Source organism: Solanum verrucosum, unplaced genomic scaffold (genome assembly GCF_900185275.1).
Source record: "Solanum verrucosum unplaced genomic scaffold, falcon-dt-bn FXZP01000151.1, whole genome shotgun sequence".
Taxonomy (NCBI): domain Eukaryota; kingdom Viridiplantae; phylum Streptophyta; class Magnoliopsida; order Solanales; family Solanaceae; genus Solanum; species Solanum verrucosum.
The window spans coordinates 1,525,030-1,547,852 of record NW_026020202.1 but is presented as its reverse complement, the minus strand read 5'-3'; the positions used below and the strand labels follow the sequence as shown (position 1 = coordinate 1,547,852).

Genomic DNA, 22,823 nt, shown 5'->3' with positions numbered 1-22,823 from the left:
AAAAACTTTAAATCAAGCACTACATAATATTTAGCTTCAATGTTCATGTTTATCTAATAGGAAGTAAACAGACAAAGGAAAAAAAGAAAGAAAATTCAGTTTACAATTAAATCACTTTTATGCTTCAAAATTTCACAAACACAAACTAACAATGAGATATGAAAAATAGAGAGTACAATAAAACGAGTTATAAATTAATTATGTATGAGGCTTTTTCATTTTTAGTAGCTTTATAGTAAAAAATATATAATTTGCTTATTAACCTTAAATTAAATAATTACTTTTAAAATTTTATTTAAATTTTTAATAAAAAGAAAAAGATCAAAAGTCAAATGATTAAAAATTCAATTGACTACTAATTTTTTATTTTTTTCCTTTAAATTTTTAAGTTGTAGGTCTCTAATTTAAGATTACTTTAATAGATAATATTATTTTTGAATTATTTTTAAAATAAGATATTTATTAACTATGATAAAGAAATTAATTAGTTGCTCTTTTGAAAATATAAATAAAAAGTGCAATCAGGGGAATCGAATCCGCGCACAATAGGTTGCAAAGGACTCGGCTCCAGCTAAACAACTGAAACTATTGGGCTAAGAAACTTGATTGTTTCAAATGTGTCCAAAAAATCTTTATTTATGTAATTTTCTAACGAAGGGTGTCTGGTTGGATACTCTAAGCCTAGTGTAATTACGCCCCTGCTTTGCATCCACTTTTTCCTCTTCCATCACTCTCAAAAATGTTTTGACTTTTTTTCACACAGCCTAACCCAAATTACAATGTAAAAACTAAATGCAATTAGGAAAAAATATTATGAAAGAAAAGTGTCTCTCATTAAGGCGAGCAAAAGACCTAAAAAGGAAAAACTTTTTTAAGTCATCGACGGCCCTTTAAAGTTGTCCGCATATTTCACGTAGACATCTCAACTAGGACTATTACCTATTGAACACTTTTATCTATTCAAAACTTGTTCCTATTAGACATTTTTTATAATCAGCAAAAAAAAATGTAAAAGTGTGTGTCATACACTCTCATGACATGACAAAATGATTAATGAAAAGACGACATGTGGCAAGTGGGCCTCAAAAATTATTTTTAAATTAAAAAAATTATTTCAAATACATTTTCTACCCATTCTACCCAACCCCACGCTATCCCACCCCGTTTCTTCTTCATCTTCTTCCTTTCAACATTTCTTTTCTCAAACCACAAAACTTAGCATCTTATCAAATTACTTACATATTCAAATTTTAAAAGAATTTTTTTTTCATATCTAATATGTGAGAGAAAGATGTAGAGAGACGTGTACAAGAGTGATGAAGAAACGGAGTTTATTAACGGATAATCATTTTAAAATCGAAAAGAGAAATCAAAAGACCCAAATAAATTTTACCGAATTCTCTGATATTATTTTCTATAACTTAAATGAGTTTGTATTTTAATTTGAGTGGTGATGTTTGTTTGGAGGTGGCAGGAAATGGAACTGGACGAATGTCAGCTAAATATTTTACTCCAATGTTCAAAAATCTTCTTTGTTATTTCTTTTTGCAAATCCAATTAGTTGATTTTTTTGAGAAGAAAAATAGACACAAGATGCAATTGTCTTTGAAAACCTAAATGAGGTGAAGAAGACGAGGCTTCTTTTTTAGGATTAAAAAATTATTATTTTTAAAAATATTTTAAAATTTGTTTAAAGTTATTTATAATACCAAGTGTCAATGGAAAAAGAAAAAGAGTGAGTTTTTTTGAAAAAAAATAAAATAAAATACAATTCCACATTTCTTTACGCACCAAAGAAAAGTGAAAAATATTTTTTATTCTATATCAACATTTTGTGTTTAATAGGTACATATTTTGAACATTTTAGGTGTTCAATAGGTACTAGCAGGGGCGGACCCACACCCATGGTTATGGGTGCTCATGCACCCACAATGTTTGGCGTAGATTCGTGTATCGATGTAGAAAATTATAATAAATTTATATTATACTAACCGTGAGCACCCATAGAGACAAATGTGATCTGGGAGTTGTGGCAAAAGGTGACACAATAATCTTTGTGTTTGCCTTGAAGTTCAAGGTTCGATTCCCATCACCCTCACATTATATTTTATTTTATATTCTCTCCCTTTATTTGTATGACTTGTCATTCTTTTACCGTTTTTGTCCCAATTCTTTCCATTTTTCTATTTAATCTAGGTTGAATTTGGTTAAAGTAAATTTAGATTGGAATTTGATAAAAGTCGTTTACTTTTCTCTTTTTCTTTTTCTCATTTCTTAAAGTTAATTTTATTGATGAACAAAATATAACATTAATAGTATTATTATTTCCAAAGTAAGAGAGAATATTAGTTCTCCAATGTTGTCAAAATTTTCACAACACATGGTGATTCTTTTCCTTCTTTTATCTATCATATTTGTGATTAGTTTTACGAATAACGATTTTAACTTTATTGCACCAAAATTATTTAATTACTTATCATAACAAATAAATTAGATTTGCCTTGTTCAAGTATCAAGAAAGTAGTTAAATAATTTTAATTTAGGACCACAAGATTCAAGGACAATTTTGTACATTTGACATAACTTTAATTTAGGACCACAAGATTCAAAAGTCTTCTTTATTTTCTTAAACTCTGTGTCAAGTCAAACTAGATCATTCTTTGTGAAACGGAGGGAGTAATAAGTATGATTTATGCTTATTGTCAAGTTGAATATGGTTTGCAAGGATAAATCTGTGTACATTGAATGATTCTATAATACTGTATGGTATAAAAAAGTGATATTTAAGTAAAACAATGTAATTCACGCATGTCATGACAAGGAGAGATTCCAATGATCCTTCCAAGGATTACAGGGAACTCTTTACCCTTTTTCATTTTAGCTTCCAATTTAGTTTCTTCAATTTCTCCTTAGTCACTCATAAAGTGAGCAGAAATTGGCTTCTTCTAAAAGCAGGACGAATACAGTACCATTTTTTCTCGAATCTATCGTAAGATGGTGAAAAAAAAATTAAAAACGTAAATAACAATGTATAATACAGAAGATTCTACTAACTGATCATCAACAACAGTAACCTCACGACATCTATTTTGACTGCGGTCTGCATATTTTGAAGGGCCACAACGGAGAACAACTCCTACAATATCTGATAATAAGTAATAAAGAAATATGAGTTATTTACACGTGGGTATATAAATTTTCAGCTAACTGATGGTTGGTAGGAGGGATATACCAATTTATGCAGCAGGTCATGAAGTCATTTGAGTAATACTGGCAAAAGTTATGGTATTTAGCAGATAGTGGTTTCTCAAGCTCGTCATTTGATTTGACATGTTCAACTAAAATTTCTTTATCAAGTAGACAGTAAAATTTATGTATTAATCTTTCATACGAAGATAGTGAAACTTCCACTCTAGCAACGGAGGTTAGATATGTATCCAACAGTATAAACTTCTCTACATAATACTCAATATCATCACCATATGCAGCTGCCCTAATTTGTTGCTCCTGTAAAGTCAGAGAACTTTGTGAGATACAGATAAAAAATATATTTATGATTAAAGAATGAGATGTGATAATAATAAGTGAGAGTATTTGTTCTTATTCCAAAATCAGATTTTGAAATATAATTTTCTTCTCCAAACTATGTCATGGTCTGCTCATGTCCATAATTTGGACTTTGCAAGTCCAATTGGGAGTGTTAGCTGTCATTACTTCAATATTGAATCTTAGTGACATATGTCTTTATCTTCACAATAATATGGGACAGAAGAATCAGGAGCCACAAGAGTTAGAGTTCTTTTGAATTTGTAAACTCTTGCTAATGGTAAGGCACACATGTAAGATTAAGTACTGTAAATTTTTGAATTAGATATATAATTGGAGATAATTCTTATGGAGATTCAGTACAGAAAATTTTCAGTGTTGACTTTTAAAATGTAGAATTTGTATGTGTTTACCGTTAAAGAAAGGGAGAAAGTTCGTTACAATATATCATCAAACACCTTTTGTACAATACAAAGCACATACAATAATAGTACTAACATGCAATAGAAGCTAACAAATCAAAAAATTAAAGTGAGAGAAAAAGACAAAAAAAAATATTAGTACAACATTTCTTTATAGAAGTTGAAACATCAAAGAAGAAACAACAAAGAAGTGTGAAAGAAACTTTTTTCAAAAATCAGTGGAGCTAACAAAAGGGAAGACAAAACTATTTTATTACTATATTTCTTCACAAAAGCAGAATCAAGAAAGAACTGCATAAAAAGTAAATAAAAGGACCTAAAAGTCACAAATCTATGAAAGCAATAAAGGTCAAACCCAAAATCCACGAACTTAAAGCTTGAAGGAGATGAGCTGCAGAAGTATAAAACTGATGGAGATCAGTAAGAGTTGAGAGAATGAGTGATGGTTCCACTTTTGATTTGAGTATATGTAAAGGCAATAACTAAAACTTACACGGAGATGTAAAACCTTTCACGTGCTCAACAACCAATAAAATAGGGCCAGAAAGAGCCCCACATTAGAGGGGATCAATTGTACCTTTTTTATATAAAGGCACAAACACCTAATGCAAAAGGTACAAACACTTAGGGGTCGTTTAGTAGATTGTATTAGGAAAAATAATGCATGTATTGGCCTTGTGTATTACTAGTACCTTGTTTGATACTCTTTTTTAACCTATGTATAACTAATGTGTTTGATACTCTTTTTTAACCTATATATAACTAATGCTTGCATTAGTTATACACTCTATTGTGTATTAAGGTGTGCATTGCTAATATCATGAATTTCTAGGTATTAGCAATGCAATGGTTTTAATGCATCCATTAATATGATAAAAGACCCAATTACCCCTCAAAACATTTTTTAATGCAATACATATTATTTTAAATGTATCAAACCAAACAATGCATTAAAATAATCTATGTATAATTAATGCAAGCATAACTAATACATGCATTGCTAATTCAACCATTACTAATACACTCTATTTAGCATTACACTCTACCAAACGACCCCTTAATGTCATGATAGTCTTAGTATTAGTTAGACTATTACAAGTCATTACGGGCACTTGTTTAGTCGTAATGTCCTTCCATATCTTCAGCTATATAAGTCATTATGAAGAGTGCATGTCTATACAAATGTTTATGGATGCTTTTTATTTTTGAATTTCATGAAAATTGTGTTAAATCTTATGTAATTATTTATGAAGATTATTGATGCTCTTTTCATTATATTTTCTTGTTGGAGAATATTTGATGGATATAAGTATTTATGAAATTATGACATTGTTGAGAGAAGAACAAGAGAACAAATTAGTTTTATACTCTAATACCTTTCATATCAGTTGTCCACTTTTTCTTTTACACGTCCTTTAAAGAATTATAAATAAAAATAAAAATTAATTGACAAGTAATTTTAACTAACTATTTTTAGTAATATAAATAGAACAAATAATATCAAAATGTTAAAAATAAGATGAATTCGAGAAGAAATATTAAATTTCACACCCGTGAATAAAAATTTAAAATAAGAAAAACAAAATTTAAAATAATTATAGAGAAAAGACATAAAATGACACATCAAGTTGTCCCAAATTTTAAAAAGTACATCTTAACTATTCAGGTGTCCTATTACCTCACAAAAGTATTAAATATCTTTGTAAATAGATCATTTTGACCAATTTTCTCTCTCTGTTTGTGAACACGCCGATGACAACACGTGAAGGTATCATTTTGCTTCTAAAAACCAATTAAAAAGCATCACGTTTCAATTGTTTTCTCTATTAATTAATTAATTCATTTTAAATACACCATCTTCCCCAAAATTTCAAGAGAGCCTTTGGTTGAAGGTTTTAAAAAAAAATCAACACCCTCTCTAATGAAATCAGCTAAAAAATATGAGAATTTAATTTAATTTTCAATCCAAAAAATTAATTAGAAGTCGTTTTGTAACAAAGTTGGAGAAGCAGTAAGGGAGAAGAAGAACCAGTTGGGTAGCTATGGTGACAAGAAAAGTTGTTCCCACAGAGGGAGAAAGGGAAAGAGCCGTCATTGTTGTATATAGCATGAGCAATAGCTACAGATTTCCGAGTCCATTTAATCGATCTAAGGAGTAAAATTGTGAAATGAATTGATGAATTTGAGTTATAATTTTGTGGGTTGATGAATTTGAGTTAGAATTTTGTGGGTTATTGAATAAAGATTGGAACTTTGAAGAAGAATTTTGTGGGTTGATGAATTTGAGTTAGAATTTTGTGGGTTATTGAATAAAGATTGGAACTTTGAAGAAGAATTTTTGTTTTTGAAACGATTCGGATCGGGTTAACCCCCTTTTTAAATTGAATTAATTTATTATAAGGGGTGAGAATCACACACTTGCTCATAGATGTGAAAATGGGTCAAGTGCTTTATTTATAAAGGTATTTAATACTTTTGTGAGGTAATAGAAAACCAGCATAATTAAAATATCTTTTTAAAAATTCGGGACAACTTCAGGTGTTACTTTATGTCTTTTCTCATAATTATAATAGGAAATAGTAGAAAAAATGAACCAAAAAGAAAAAAAGTTAATAAGGAAGACAAATGAATTTTGGCCCATTATGGGATCCAATAATCTACTTGGCAAAATACGAGAGAACTTCATACAAATAGTCTGCCACATATTCTCTTCGTTCCAATTTAGTGACATATTTCGAATTTTGAGATTTAAACTAGTTTATTCTTAATCGTAAAATTTTCATATATTTTTAAGTATTTTGAATTGTCAATTAATGTGACTTATAGTACTTTTACGTAGTTTACAAATATATAAATTTTATTTTAAAATAATTGAAGATTCCATGAGCAAATTCTCAGTCAAACTTACATTATTTGAGTCACATAAATTGGGACGAGGGAGTAATACTTTCTACCTAACACATACTCCCTGCGTCCCATTTAATGTGACATTCTTTCCTTTTTAGTCCGTCTAAAAACGAATATCATCTTACTATAATTAAAAATAATTTAACTTTAAAATTCCCTTTTTACCCTTGATGAAATGTTTACAATCACACACATATTTTAGAATTATTTTCGACTAGAAATTTTAATTTTTTTAAAACACCATATCAAGTCAAATAGTACCACATAAAATAATAAAATTTCTGGTCCTAATACAAATATGAATTGAAGAGGACAAAGGTGTAATTTTAGTTGTATAGAGTCAATCATAGTCTACAAAGAAGTGGGTGCTAGGAGATTTCCATTAGTGTGGAAAAATAATAAAAAAATAAGTAGGAAGTGGATGGTGGTCCCCATGTTATTTCCTGGACCCGTTGGGTAGGGCATTCATTCCGGAGGAGGGAAACTAAAAAGCTTAAATACCTATTCTTTCTCCTCTTATTTTCCACAAATACATACATCACAGAGAAAGGAGAGGATAAAGAAAATCTCATTTTGGCAACTAAAGTTGTCCCAGGTACCTTTTTATATTCTCATTTTCGATTTTTGTTGCTTCTTTTCATTCTCAAAATTCATGAATCTCAGGTTTACAATGTGATGTATTTTTGTAAATCACCTATTGATTTTTTTATTCAATAGTTATGGATCTATGGTGTTGAGTGCTTTTTATATCCATGCTTTATCATCATTTTTATAAACATACCTATACCCTCTAGGCTCAAATATTTAAGACAAATATAGTGATTTCAATGTGGATGGAACAAGATATAGTGAGTCACCTGTGTAGGGTGGCGGATCCAGAATTTTCATTAAGGAATTTTGAGAATAGTGTCTAGGATTTGAACTTGGAAATTTTTGAACCCCTCGACCACTCAGCCTACCTCTGATCGAGGTTCAAAATCAATATATAGATATAAAAATTCATAAAAATACTTTTTATATATACAATGTAAGTTTTGTCGAGCCTGTTTGATTATGTTTATACGATTTGAGATCTGCTTATTGCAGAATTAATATTGTTTTGAGCATGAGTTGAACTTTTTTGCCCTGTTTTAGCTTGTGAAAAGCTGCAAGTGGAGGGAACGTTGAGTATGTGAACAAGTGGTCCAGATTTTGCTTAATTTTTTTTTTGTTCCTACTTTATTTTTGCTATTACATACATCTTGAAGCACATAACTGCCTGAGTGATACAGATCCAATCACGGGTTAGCGGTTTTTAAGGTCAATTTATTCATCCAAGTTATTAAATTTTATTTTGTATTAATAAAATTATTCAATTTAAGTTTTTGTATTAAATATATCACTCAACTAAATCATTAAAAAAAATATGACATGACAAATAAAATTTAAGTTTTATAGTTGGGAGTTCTTATTACTAGTAGTTTTGTAGAGCTCAGGTTTTTAAAATTCATTTGTTTTGAAGTTAAATAAAGTTTATCACTCTATTTTTCAATAAATTGTTTGCTGCTATAATTATTGAGTTTATGGCTTATATATATATATATATTCTTTTTTAAAAAAAGGATAATAAAGGATAACATGTATATGTATTTGCCTCATAAAAATATAATGATATTAAAAACTAATAAAAGCAAATATTTGTTATTGGAGATTGAAGATTAATTAATTGGGAGGACATGGCTTTGTGCAGTAGCATTTGGAGTTACTATTCACTCCAAATTGTAAGCCCTCATTTCTACAGGCAGTTGCACATTTTGCATGTTCTACACATGGTCTTTTGAATGTATGGCTTGATTCTTGACAAATATTTACCTTTGAATCTACGGGTTGCCAATATTAGAATAATACTAAATAGAGTATAGTAATATTATAATTATTTTTTATCTATTATTTGGTTCAATATATTAAGGATAGTATTGTCACTTATCAAACTAATAAGTGATAGTTTATGTATGAAACTCACACTCTTAATAGTTTAGGTATGAAACTCAAAAAAAGGGAATAACTTAGCTGTGTTTTTGACACTTATCTCTATATATATATATTAGATTTTCTAATGCCAACCTATTAAATGTTTTGTTAGGTTAATCTAATTGGAGCAAATCTCTGTTTTATTTGTTTAGCAATTAGGACATCTCAGATCTTGTTCAGTCACGTGATGGCAGTATTAGTGTGTAGATCTAGTTAACTAAGAGGCACTTGTTATTGTTAAGTGCAAATTGCAGTGTTATGTGAACATGGGCTGCTCGTTGTAATATTATGCTTTTATGTATTATTAATAAATATAATAACACTCCATTCGTCTTAATTTATGTGACATTTTTTAGATTTCGAAATTTAAACAAGTCTATTTTTTATCGTAAATTTTTCATATATCTTTTAAATATTTTGAATTGTAAATTATTGTGACTTATAGAACTTCTTATGTAGTTTATAAATATATAAATTTCATTTAAAAAATTTGAAGATTTCATTGTGCAAATTTTTGATTAAACATAAACTGTTTGACTTAGAAAAAATAAAAAATGTCACATAAATTAAGACATAAATATATGGGCATATATGCGTATTGAATTTCTTGCATTAAATGAAGCACTTATATTAAAAATTTGGCTGATTCTGCTCCCCAGATTATGTGGTCCATCGCTCTTTTAATTATTTCAGTCTTTCTTAGCTTATTCTACCTAGATTATGTGGTCCATCACACTATTTAATCTTTAATTTTCACTCTTGCTTAAGCTTTGTTAATTACCATCCACGTAGGTTCTTTATAATGTAGTAATTAATATCTCTCTAAGTACATATTAAGGAGTTTGTTTGGTAGAGTGTATTAAAAGAACTAATACATGCATTAACTTTATGTATTAGTAGTACCTTGTTTGGTACATTTTTTTAACATATGCATTAGTTATACACTTTATTGTGTATTGAAGAGTGTATTACTATTAATACATGAAAATCTGTGGTACTCCCTCCATTTCAAATTAATTGAATTATTGAGACATTTTTTATTTTTCAAATTAGCTTAATTATTCAATTTTCGAAACTATTTTTAGAATGTTTTTTCAATTTTACCCTTCATTAGTTAGTATTGGAATTAGTTATTAATTAATGTTTAGTTTAATTAATAAGGGGAAAAACAAAAAGTTATGTCTAATTTATGTCTTAATCTTTTTTTCTTAAAGGATGTGAAATACTTCAACAATTCAATTAATTTGAAATAGAGGGAGTATTAGTAATGCAAAAGGATTTAATACATGCATTAACATGATTAAAGACCTAATTGTTCCTCAAAATCTTTTTTATATCTTTTCTATTATATTTGTGGAGGATATCTTTGTAAATTGATATTTTTTAAAAAAAATTATGCAATGCATGCTAATACACCAAATAAGAAATAATGCACATAACTAATACACTAGAAATATTCAAAAGAATAATAGTAAAAAATAATTTTTACTTTTTATCCTTAAATTTTTTTTTTCAAAGAATATATCATACATATAGACTAGTGGAAGTAGTTGAGAGGTGGGCTAGTTGTTGATTCTTTAATGATCTACAAAAGTAGTTAAATTTCAACTATATAGAAAAAAAGTCCAGATTAATAGTTGCCTAATATTCTTGAAGAGTCTATTGAAAATAAATAATAAAAAATATTATAAGAACTACCTTTTATTAAAATAATAAAAATGCTACTACTAGATGAAATATAAAATCAATAACGTAAATATTTCTTTAACACAATTAATCATATGGTTCAACCATAGATTTTAATTTAATAAAATGAGGCTCTTATTTAAGTATATACTTCAAGAAAATTAGAAGCGTATTAAAATTTGATTTTGTTTTCTCTAGAGTTGAAGTTTAACTATTTTAGAAGACTATTAAAGTAAGTCATCTGTGATTTTACGTGAAAAACTATGTGATGAAAAATTAAGAACTATAATAGAAATATTTCTTTAGCACGATTTATAATACGACTCTACCATATATTTTAATTTAATAAAATGTGGCTCTTATAAAAATTTTATTATTTATTTTTAGTATATACTTTAATAAATTTAGATAATTATTAAATCTTATTTTTTTTTCTCTATTGTTGAAGTTTAATTACTTTAGAAGACCATTAAGTAGAATAAATATGTGATGAAAGAATAATAAGAAAATCATATCTAAGAGTGTAAATTTATCCATTTATTTTAAGGAAAAAATTAAATTGACTCTTGCATTTTGAGAAAGTGGTTAAATTTACCTCAATTCTTTGTTTGTAGTTTGACCCTTTATCTCCGTTAGGACAAGGGGCATATATGAATAAAAATAACTACAAGGGACCACCAAGGGTTGTGGAGAATGACCGAGTGGTAAGTACTCCATCATCCTTAACTACGAGTGGTCTCGGGTTTGAGTCCCTTGGGTACGCAGTCGTCTATGATATGGAGTGATTTACCCCTCAATGTGCTAGTGTGAATTCGAATTTAGTCGGACTTCAATGTGGATATAGACACAGTTTAGGAAACCAAAAAAAAATTTCCAATGTCCCGATGCGAGACCGGTAAAACAGCAGTACTCAGGTGCGGATCAAGAGGTTGGATCCTCTATGATTTAAATTTTAAGATTTAGGGATACGGATCCATGTATGGATATGGATGCGGGAATTCGACTAAAGATAATTCAAATATCTAAAAATAAATTATAAAACCTAAATAATGAGATATTATGTGGAAAACTTGAGGAGAAAATATTGATAAAGAGGAGAATCCTAGAAGGAGATAACAGGAAAGAGAATAACAATATAAATTTATATATACAAGGTATTTTATTTTCTTCAATTTCACATTAATTTTTGTTTTGATTATAAAAATCATTGAATATGTTCTCGAATTTGGTCAAAGTGACCCAACACCAAGTACCCAAAACGGGTTGACCAGATCCCACACCCACATTGTGTCTATACGGATGCGGCACTGAAAGTGAAGAGTCCGAACAACTTAGCCGGACATGGGTTAAACCAAGAAAGTTTTGATCCTATTAATGCAGGCTTGCAAATGCCATGTGTTTTGTATTTGAAGTTCAAAGTAGTGAATATTAAATTAAATACCGGCTGAACCATTCTTGATTGCTAATCTTGAATTTGACGGCAACTTGATTATATTAAGGAATACTTAATACACAAAGTCAAAAAAGCAGTCTTAGGAGAATTATCTTAACCAGTTTTTTGCTCTCTTTATTGTGTATATATATATATGCTTGCTGCTTGTCTCTTTCCTTATTGTCCATGCACATAGTCGGCTTTGTAGTTTTGAATGAATCAACTTTCAAGGTCAGCCATGCCTTTTAGTTTTTTACCTTTTGGGTTTGAGGTGCAGGTGAGGGCTTAGTTTTAACAACTTTCGTTTTATTTAGATGCAACTTTTTGCAATAAGGTATCTTTAAGGAGTTGGAGATATTAATTTAGAGGTATATACCAATCTCTTTATAATCTTCAATTGATATTGCATATTGTTATTGGGAGGTACTATCTCTTATATCTTCAATTTATATGCATACTGCTTGTTAAGTTCAAATTACCCTCTTTCTCAGATTTTTTTCATTTGGGATGTATGATGTAATCTTCCTTACAAAAAATAAAGTTTTGGTACCACAAGACTTTTGGCGTCTTTAATTAGAAGTTCATGCCCTGTTGTTATATTCTGATATCTATTATTCAAATTTTGAAAACATCAAGAGTTTGTTATAATGCAGGTTACTGAACAATGGGTGCAGGAGGTCGAATGTCCACTCCTTCTGAGGGCAACAAGTCTCAGTCTGATGTCCTCCAAAGAGTTCCTTATTCTAAACCACCCTTCACAGTGGGTGACGTCAAGAAAGCCATCCCACCCCATTGTTTCAAGCGATCTGTCCTACACTCTTTCTCCTTCGTTCTTTATGACCTCGTAATTGCCTTTCTCCTTTACTATGTTGCAACTAACTATTTCCATCTCCTCCCTTACAATTTATCCTACGTAGCCTGGCCGCTTTACTGGATCTGCCAAGGCTGTAATCTAACAGGAGTTTGGGTCATAGCACATGAATGTGGTCATCATGCCTTCAGTGACTATCAATGGCTTGATGACACTGTTGGCCTTGTCCTACACTCATCTCTACTTGTTCCCTATTTCTCTTGGAAATATAGTCATCGTCGCCATCATTCCAATACAGGTTCAATGGATCGTGATGAAGTATTTGTACCAAAGTTGAAGTCGAGTATGAAATGGTTCTCTACTTATCTCAACAACCCACCAGGAAGAATCCTGATACTTGTTGTCCAGCTCACTCTAGGCTGGCCTTTATACCTGATGTTTAATGTTTCAGGGAGACCTTATGATCGGTTTGCTTGCCATTTCGATCCCAATAGCCCTATCTACACAGATCGTGAACGCCTTCAGATCTTTGTATCTGATGCTGGTATATTTGCTGTACTCTATGTACTTTACACTCTTGTGGCAGCAAAAGGACTTGCCTGGGTTGTCTGTGTTTACGGATGTCCATTACTCATCGTGAATGGATTCCTAGTATTGATCACATATTTGCAGCACACACACCCTTCATTGCCTCATTATGACACATCGGAATGGGACTGGTTGAGGGGTGCTCTTGCTACAGTTGACAGAGACTACGGAATTCTCAACAAGGTATTCCATAACATCACAGACACTCATGTAGCACACCATCTGTTTTCAACCATGCCACATTATCATGCAATGGAAGCTACAAAGGCTATAAAACCAATATTAGGTGACTATTATCAATTTGATGGGACATCAATTTGGAAGGCCATGTATAGAGAAGCTAAAGAGTGTGTTTATGTCGAGCCAGATGAAGGTGACCAAAACAAGGGTGTCTTTTGGTATAAAAACAAGCTTCATTAGACTTTGCTACTAGACCATGAGCAAGGCTGGTAAGTTTAAGTCCCCAGCTAGAAGGGATTTGCTTCCATTTTCTTGAAATTTAGGCTTGTTTTGATCGAAAGTGGATTCCAGTTTTCGTTTAAGTAATTTTGTTATTTCACTGATTTTAGACAACTGTGAATGCTGCTTTATTTTCCCAAGTCACAATGTTTTGTGTAAAGGGAAATATGCCTAACATATATTTCAAGACACCATTTAAGTTCAATGACTATAATTCATACTTTATCTTCCACAATATTCAAATCCTCTCAGCAACGGAAAAAAAAGGGAGCAGATTTGACTTGGCACAACCTAATGATACATCCAATACCAATGATCTGTGCCTAGAATGCGTTGCTAGATCTCTGCTCTAGAAAGCTATACAGGCAACAATGAACGCGCTTTGACCCTGGGCGCGCGGAAGCCTGTGTGAACAAGCACCGAATGATGTGAACAAACACCGGCCGGCTTCTTGCTGGTGTGTGTTAGTGAAGCTAATAGTTTGGAGTAAACGATGAGTGTTCGCTCTTGGTCTACGCGGAACACCATGAAAGTTAAAAAAGACTAGTCTGAAATAAAAGTGCAAGCATAGGGAACCACATATAGATAATGTTGTTCAAAAGAAGAAAATAGATTTGAAAGTAACATAAATAACAAATTACTTTTGAAAAACAGTTAAGTTCCGTTAGGGAAATGAATTACCAATCTCAAAAAATAACACTACTGAAAATTAGTACCCTTTTAGTCCAATATAAATCAATTGTTTAGTTATTGTGCCCTATTTTTCTTGTGAAAGACAGACCATTGATGCAATAACTTTTTTTAGGTTAAAAGAGAATGGAAGAGTTGCCACATAACAAATTAAGGTGCGTTAGGAAACCATTCCAATAAATTTGTGAATTATGTGGGAGAATTACGTGAGAAATAAAAGTCATTAATTATTAACTAAAACGGCTAGGTGATAGAGAATTCAAAATTTTATTTAAGACAAGTAAATCAAATATGCAAGGTTGATTGTTAATTTAATTAACACAAGTTTAGATGTTAGGATAATTGAACAAACTAACTAATTAAATAATTAAAATGAAAACTTTGGGCAATGGTACTTTCAGAAACGCGTTGACTTAATTTAAAAATTAAGAATTCAACCGGGTAATTTCTTTTACTTTCCGCTAATTATTCATTTATAATTAAAAATTAAAAATCAATATGTCTAATCGAAATCGAAATCGAAATCGAACATTGAATTTGATAGAGAAAATGAATATAACTTTAACAATTGATATGTGAAGATTGAAAAAGATAAGTAAAAAATTTAAAGGATATGAAACATGGAAAGGAAAATATTATAACTCGAAAAAGTTGATTAAATTATTTTTGGTGAAAGTGAAGAAACCTGGTTCTTGTAGTAATTTAACATAACTTCGTAACACACAATAACAAAATTTTATTGGGGAAATCCTCCTTACTCAAGGAAAGAAAAATCATTACCTACATCGTGTAGGATTTTCAACAACTTCTCACTAACTTCAAAGAGTGGCTTCATGTTACAACTCTATAATCTAAGGGACTAACTCTAGTACCTCAACTCCAACGATTCACTATAACTGTTATATATACTTTCTAAGAAGTCACAACAACTTTTTGTTACAACTCTCACAGACTCACTTTCAAACTTAGAATTATTACAACTCAATAATGATCCCAAGTTACTTTAACAATTAACTTATTTAGAATGAAAATCTGACTCTAGTTCTTCTTTCTTCTGTCATTGTACGCTCCTTTTGCCATTTCTTGCCTTTTGCTGAAAACAACGATATTCATTGTGTGCAAAATGTAAAGTTTCATTATTCAACTTTCTCCTTTTATAGTCATCCTGTTTTGCGTGTCCAGAAAACCCTAATTGAGTCTGAAAGTGGCTCTTCAATAGGTCGGCTACTCCTTATATAGAACCTTACGTGGATTCTAATTTATTCTCACGCGACTTTACTTGATAATCATTTTTAGAATCTGATCTGCATGGTCAATCATCAAAAATAATTTTTGTTGAATATTGACTTGTCATCAGAAAGTATGACAGAAAAAGTTCTATTTAGGATTGATTCTGCATATAAATATTGGATTATATTTGCTACAACCTTTTATCATTTTTAGGACAAATTTTGTGTGTGTATATATATATATTCGTGCAATACTAAGAGCTAATTCGTTGTTAGCAGTAAAAATTACTAAACGTTTGAATTTTCTTGAACAAATTAAACTAATCATGGATATGCGCTCCTTAAACTCACCCAATCGGTGTTTTAATTTGGTGATTAATTCATGTGAATAATGAGATACTTTTTTTAATGATTTTCTTTATCCCAATCAAATTTTTTTATTACATAGGCAATAGGGGAAGAGGAAATTGGGGAGGGGATAATTACAAGGTGGAGAATAACTAGGACCTTCACCAACAAGGTGGAAGTTCACATACCCAACTAATTGAGTATTATCAAAATTCCAAGAAATTTTACTGTTAACAAGAAGTAAATCCATACCTGGATATAGATGAAAGGATGCCAACAGCCCCGTTGATAGAAGATGATCAATACATCACATTTTCAAAACATCATTCAGGCTTATACAAAAAATCTAGTAAATTAGAATGTAATGTTGATATTCGAATAATGTTATTTTCCTCAAACAATTTGAAATTATCGGTTGATTTTCAAAATGTAATATATGTAATGCTAAATAAAAGTACTCAGCTGATTGACTTAAAACAAAGTGAGCAAGATCAACAACAGTGTTAAGAATTTTGAAACAAGCGATAATAAAATGAGTACTTTCACTTACTATTATATAAAGATTCAAAAAATTGATCAATAACTACTTATAAATAATACCATTTGATGAAATTAACATTATTCCGTCATAAACATCAAATTCATTAGCCTTTTGTATAAGCATGAACAAGTTTTGAAATGTGACATATTAACGCCTTCATTTATATAAAGTATAGATCAATATTTTTGAAGAAATGATGTTTATAAGAAATTAAATATCAAGATTATTTGTAAGCATCACAATTTTTTTTTTACGACGAAGCATTAACTTTTTAACCTAATATTGTAATTAAATCATATCTTTTTCATGAAAAAAATTTGTAGAAGCAAAATGAAACTGATATGATATTTGTAATGAGATATGAACTTTAAATTTAAATAGGTAAATTATTGATGAACTTACCTATTGCTAGGTTAGCGTTTGATCATATATTTCCAAATATTTTGGGAAAATTATTTATTGGTAAAATTTTGCCATGTGTTTGACCACAAACTTTTAGATCTTTTTGGCAAGTCATTTAAGGGTGAAGTTTTGCCATGTGTTTGGCTACAAATTTACAAATATTTTTGGCAAGTCATTATTAGGTGAAGTTTTGTCATGCGTTTGGCCACAAATTTTTTTGGGAGATATATTTGACTTTTTTTTGTAAAAAAAAGGAAAAATACATAAAAATCCCCCTGAACTTGGCACGAAAACTTACTTTAGTACTTAAACTACACTGGTGCTTATATACCCCCTTAACATCTTTTAAGTGATTTTTTTCAACCCTCCCATCACCAGCCCAGTTGAAGGCTGAGTGTTGTTGAGTCACACGCGTTTTCATTCGTCCACGTGTATATTAACAAAATTCCTAATTAATTGCTTAAATCTCCATAATAATTTTTTTTAAAATATTGAGCCAAAAATTAAACCCATCAATGAATTTACTCCTCAATATACAAACTATAATTCAATTCAATTGCATTTTCAGTTTAGTTATATGATACCACCTTCCTCAAAAATTTAAAAAATTATTTGCATAAAATTGAAAAATTATTAATGAATTGGGCGAAATCTCCATAGTTAATCTTTTGCCAACAATATCTTCGATTTTTTTTAATGGAAGTCAACTTTATTCTGATAACACTTTAAACTGATAGATCTAATAATCTTCTTTGACGTAAAAAATGGTGGGTGAATCAAACACCAAAAAATTTATAAAAAAAAGAAAGAAATGATTAAAAATAGAAAAGAAAAGAAGAAGAAATGTGAAAGAAGATATATTTGGAAGTAAATGTTTACTTGAACTAAATGAAAAGAATAAAAAAGAGAAAGAGTTATGAGAAGAGAAAAAAAAATGAAGAATAAGATGCAGAAAAAGAACAAAAATGGAAAAAAACTGAAGAAGAAGATGCAGAAAAAGAAATATAGAGAGAGAAAAGTTAATTCAAAATAAAATATTTAAAAATTAGTAAAATAAGTTATTAAGTATGTTATCCAATAAAAAGATGGCATGTGTCAGTTTTTTGGTGTCTTTTATGTTATCCAATAAAAAGATGGCATGTGTCAGTTTTTTGGTGTCTTTTCCTTTCTCACGCGCTTATGAAAAGTTGGTGATACAAATTTTGCCACATCATTCTATAAGGGGTAATTAAATTCAATTCAAATTAAATTGGGGGGGGGGGGGAGGGGAGTAAAGAAACACTTGTATAGTTAAAGTGCTAAAGTAAGTTGTGCGGACAAGTTCAGGAGGGATTTTATGTCTTTTCCCTAAAAAAAAATATGTTTTATACCTATAAGTTCTAAGAATTTATTAAAAATACTCATAAGTTTGTATTGTCATTTTATAATGAAAATGTTTTGTGAAAAGTAATGACAACGAACATAAATAATATGAGTTCGAAAAAAGAAGAAGAAAACAAAATGAAAATAACATTTGTTTGTGTACAAAAACTACTATTACTACTTGTAATTGGAAGTGACTTCAGAGAGTAAGCTCGGATAAAAATTGTATAAAATATATATATAACGGTATAAATTTTGTACAACAATATAGGAATGAAATTTAATCTAAAATTATAAATGTTGGGTGTTTTATAAAATATAAAAGTTTTGGATAATTTTTAAATTTTTTATAAAATCGCGAATACAAAATTTGTCTCAAATTCTATTTTTTTTCTAAAACTTGGAAACTTGGGATAACCAATTATATGACCAAACACTAGTTATCAATTTTTTTCGAAATTTTTCCCAAACATAATTTTCTTACTTTTGGATTACTAGGTTATGATTAATAAATCAAAATGTAATTGGAAGGAACATTAATTAAAATATAAAAATCTTCAAACATTATTTAAAGAAACCAAATCAAAGTCTCAACTTATCTTTGATTAAAGGTATCCCATGAGATTAAAGGTTTATTAAATTAAATATTCCTCTAATATAATCTAATTTCTGAATACATCTCTTGTATTTTAAAATATAAACACTTACACCATTTATATTATGAAAATATCATACACTTATACTCTCTATGAGTTAAAGCCATGACTAAATATATTAGTAAAAGATAGAGTAAAATTATTAATGACACAAATTACTTAATAGAATATTCCAATTATTATTAGTAATTTTCTCACACTTAAATCATGCAAGTTATTTTATTTTTATTATATAATATTTAAAGGTTTGACCTAGTTATTAACAAAGTGGTTGAAAATCACTAGATCTATGATTTTTCCCATCTTCCCATTGTGAATAGAGTTATCTAGTACTTATTACTGGTATAATGTAACATATATTCCGTGAAATTAGTTAAGATACACATAAAATTGATTTGGTCACAACAATTATCAAAAAAAATAATATATATTAATAAAATATTTATGGATGTGACCTAGTGATAAAATAAAGTGGGTTAAAAATCACGAGATCTGTTGAAATAAAATTTGAGTTCAATTTTAAAGTTTAACATTAACAATACTATATTTATTAAAAGACAAGTGAAAGAATGGAATTATGAATATAAGCACACTAATATATATTTATATACAAATACACCTAATTCATTTTGAAAACTTTGGGCAATGGTACTTTCAAAAACGGGTTGACTTAAAATTGAGAATTCAACGGGGTAATTTCTTTTACTTTCCGCTAATTATTCATTTATAATTATAAATTAAAAATCAACATGTCTCATCCAAATCGAACATTGAATTTGATAGAGAAAATGAATATAACTTTAACAATTGAATTTATGTGAAGATTGAAAAAGATCAGTAAAAAAGTTAAAGGATATGAAACATGGAAAGAAAAATATTATAACTCGAAAAATTTGGTTAAATTATTTTTGGTGAAAGTGAAGAAATCTGTATCACCAATTCGATAAAACAACCTGGTTCTTGTAGTACTTTAACATAACTTCGTAACACAAAATAACAAAATTTTATTGGGGAAAACCTCCTTACTCAAAGGAACAAAAATCATGACCTACATCGTCTAGGATTTTCAACAACTTCTCACTAACTTCACAGAGCAACTTCAGGTTACAACTCTATAATCTAAGGAAATATCTCTAGTACCTCAACTCCAACGATTCACTATAAAAGTCACAACAACTTCTTGTTACAACTCTCACAGACTCACTTTCAAACTTAGAATTATTACAACTCAATAATGATTCCAAGTTACTTTAACAATAAACTTATTTAGACTGAAAACCTGACTCTAGTTCTTCTTTCTTCTGCCATTGTACGCTCCTTTTGCCACTTCTTGCCTTTTGCTGAAAACAACGATATTCATTGTGTGCAAAATGTAAAGTTTTATTATTCAACTTTCTCCTTTTATAGTCATCCTCTTTTGCGCATCCTGAAAATCTTAATTGAGTTCGTAAGATGCTCTTCAATAGATCGGCTACTCCTTTTATAGAACCTTACGTGAATTCTAATTTATTCTCACGCAACTTTATTGTGATAATCATTTTTAGAATTGATCTGCGTTGTCAATCATCAAAAATTGTTTTTGTTGAATATTTACTAGTTATCAGAAAGTATGGCAGAATAAGTTCTCTTTAGGAACAATTATGCATATAAATATTGAATTATATTTGCTACAACCTCTTATTCTTTTTAGGACGAATTTTAGGTATATATATATATATATATATATATATATATATATTTCGGCCATACCAAGAGCTAATTCGTTGTTAGCAGTAACAAATACTAAACGTTTGAATTTCTTGAACAAATTAAACTAATCATGGATATGCACTCTTTAAACTCACCCAATCAGTGTTCTAATTTGGTAGTTAATTCATGTGAATAATGTGATACTTTTTTTGATGATTTTCTTTTTCCCAATAATTTTTTTTTTATTACATAAGCATTGGGGGAAGATAAAATTTGGGAGGAAATAATTACAAGGTGGAGAATAGCTAGAACCTTCAACCAACAAGGTGAAAGTTCACATACCCAACTAATTGGGTAATATCAAAATTCCAAGAAATTTTATTGTTAACAAGAAGTAAATCCATACCTGGATATAGATGAAAGGACGCCAACAACCCCGTTGATAGAAGATGATCAATTAATACGTCACATTTTCAAAACATCATTCAGGCTTATCCAAAAAAGCTAGTAAATTAGAATGTAATGTTGATATCCGAATAATGTTATCTTCGTAAAACAATTTGAAATTATCGATTGATTTTCAAAATGTAATATAATGCTAAATAAAAGTACTCATCTTATGTACTTGAAATAAAGTGAGCAACACCAACAACAATCTTAAGAATTTTGAAATAAGCGATAATAAAATGAGTACTTTCACTTATTATTATATCAAGATTCAAAAAATTGATCAATAACTACTTATAAATAATACCATTTGATGAAAATAACATTATTCCATCAAAAACATCAAATTCACTAGCCTTTTGGATAAGCATGAACAATTTTTGAAATGTGACATATTATCACTTTCATTTATATAAAGTATAGACCAATATTTTCGAAGAAAGGATGTTTATAAGAAATGAAATATAAAGATTATTTGTAAGCATCACAATTTTTTTTTACGACGAAGCATTAACTTTCTAACCTAATATTGTAATTAAATCAAATCTTTTTCATGGAAAAAAATTATAGAAGAAAAATGAAATTGATATGATATTTGTGATGAGATATGAACTTTAAATTTAAATAGGTAAATTATTGATGAACTTACCTAATGCTAGGTTAGCGTTTGACCATATATTTCAGAATATTTTGGGTAAATTATTTTTTAGTAAAATTTTGCCATGTGTTTGACCACAAGTTTCTAAATCTTTGTCATTTATGGGTGAAGTTTTGCCATGTGTTTGGCTACAAATTTACAAATATTTTGGCAAGTCATTATTGGGTGAAGTTTTGTTATGTGTTTGGCCACAAATTTTTTTGGGAGATATATTTGACTTTTTTTAAAAATAAAATGTTTTATACCTATAAGTTCTAAGAATTTATTAAAAATACTCATAAGTTTGTATTGTCATTTTATAATGAAAATATTTCGTGAAAAGTAATGACGACGAACATAAATAATATGAGTTTGAAAAAAGAAGAAGAAAACTAAGTGAAAATACCATTTGTTTGTGTACGAAAAACTACTATTACTACTTGTAATTGGCAGTGACTTCGGAGAGTAAGCTGGGATAAAAATTGTATAAAATATGTATATAACGATATAAATTTTGTACAACAAACTAGGAATAATTTTTTGTCTAAAATTATAAATATTCGGTGTTTAATAAAATATTTTAGTAGGCGCCTGTTTTGAATAATTTTTTTTTTTTTTTAAATTCGCGAATACAAAATCTGGCTCAAATTCTATTTTTTTTCTAAAACTTGGAAACTTGGGATAACCAATTATATGACCAAATACTAGTTACCATTTTTTTTTTTGAAATTTTTCCAAAACATAATTTTGTTACTTTTGGATTACTAGGTTATGATTAATAATTGAAAATGTAATTGGAAGGAAAATTAATTAAAATATAAAAATCTTCAAACATTATTTATAGCAACCAAATCAAAGTCTCAACTTATCTTTGATTAAAGGTATCTAATGAGATTAAAGATTTATTAAATTAAATATTCCTCTAATATAATCTAATTTCTGAATACATCTCTTGTATTTT

At 29.1% G+C, this 22,823-nt stretch overlaps 1 protein-coding gene across 2 annotated transcripts; it reads left to right on the top strand.

Annotated features, from left to right (window-relative positions):
- The first annotated feature begins 7,267 nt into the window (after positions 1-7,267).
- On the top strand, positions 7,268-14,066 carry LOC125830050 (delta(12)-fatty-acid desaturase FAD2-like). Of its 2 annotated transcripts, none has more exons than XM_049509268.1 (2): positions 7,268-7,470; positions 12,657-14,066. In XM_049509268.1, the coding sequence occupies exon 2, from the start codon at positions 12,668-12,670 to the stop codon at positions 13,820-13,822; it is 1,155 nt and encodes a 384-aa protein (XP_049365225.1). In that variant the 5' UTR covers positions 7,268-7,470; positions 12,657-12,667; the 3' UTR covers positions 13,823-14,066. The 2 variants fall into 2 exon arrangements, with proteins under 2 accessions (XP_049365225.1, XP_049365226.1); XM_049509269.1 differs by having other exon boundaries at positions 7,347-7,474; positions 12,662-14,066.
- The last annotated feature ends 8,757 nt before the right edge of the window (positions 14,067-22,823 follow it).

What these genes read in the sequence shown, in the direction of transcription:
- LOC125830050 (XM_049509268.1), top strand. Translation starts at nt 12,668, where the DNA reads ATGGGTGCAGGAGGTCGAATGTCCACTCCTTCTGAGGGCAACAAGTCT.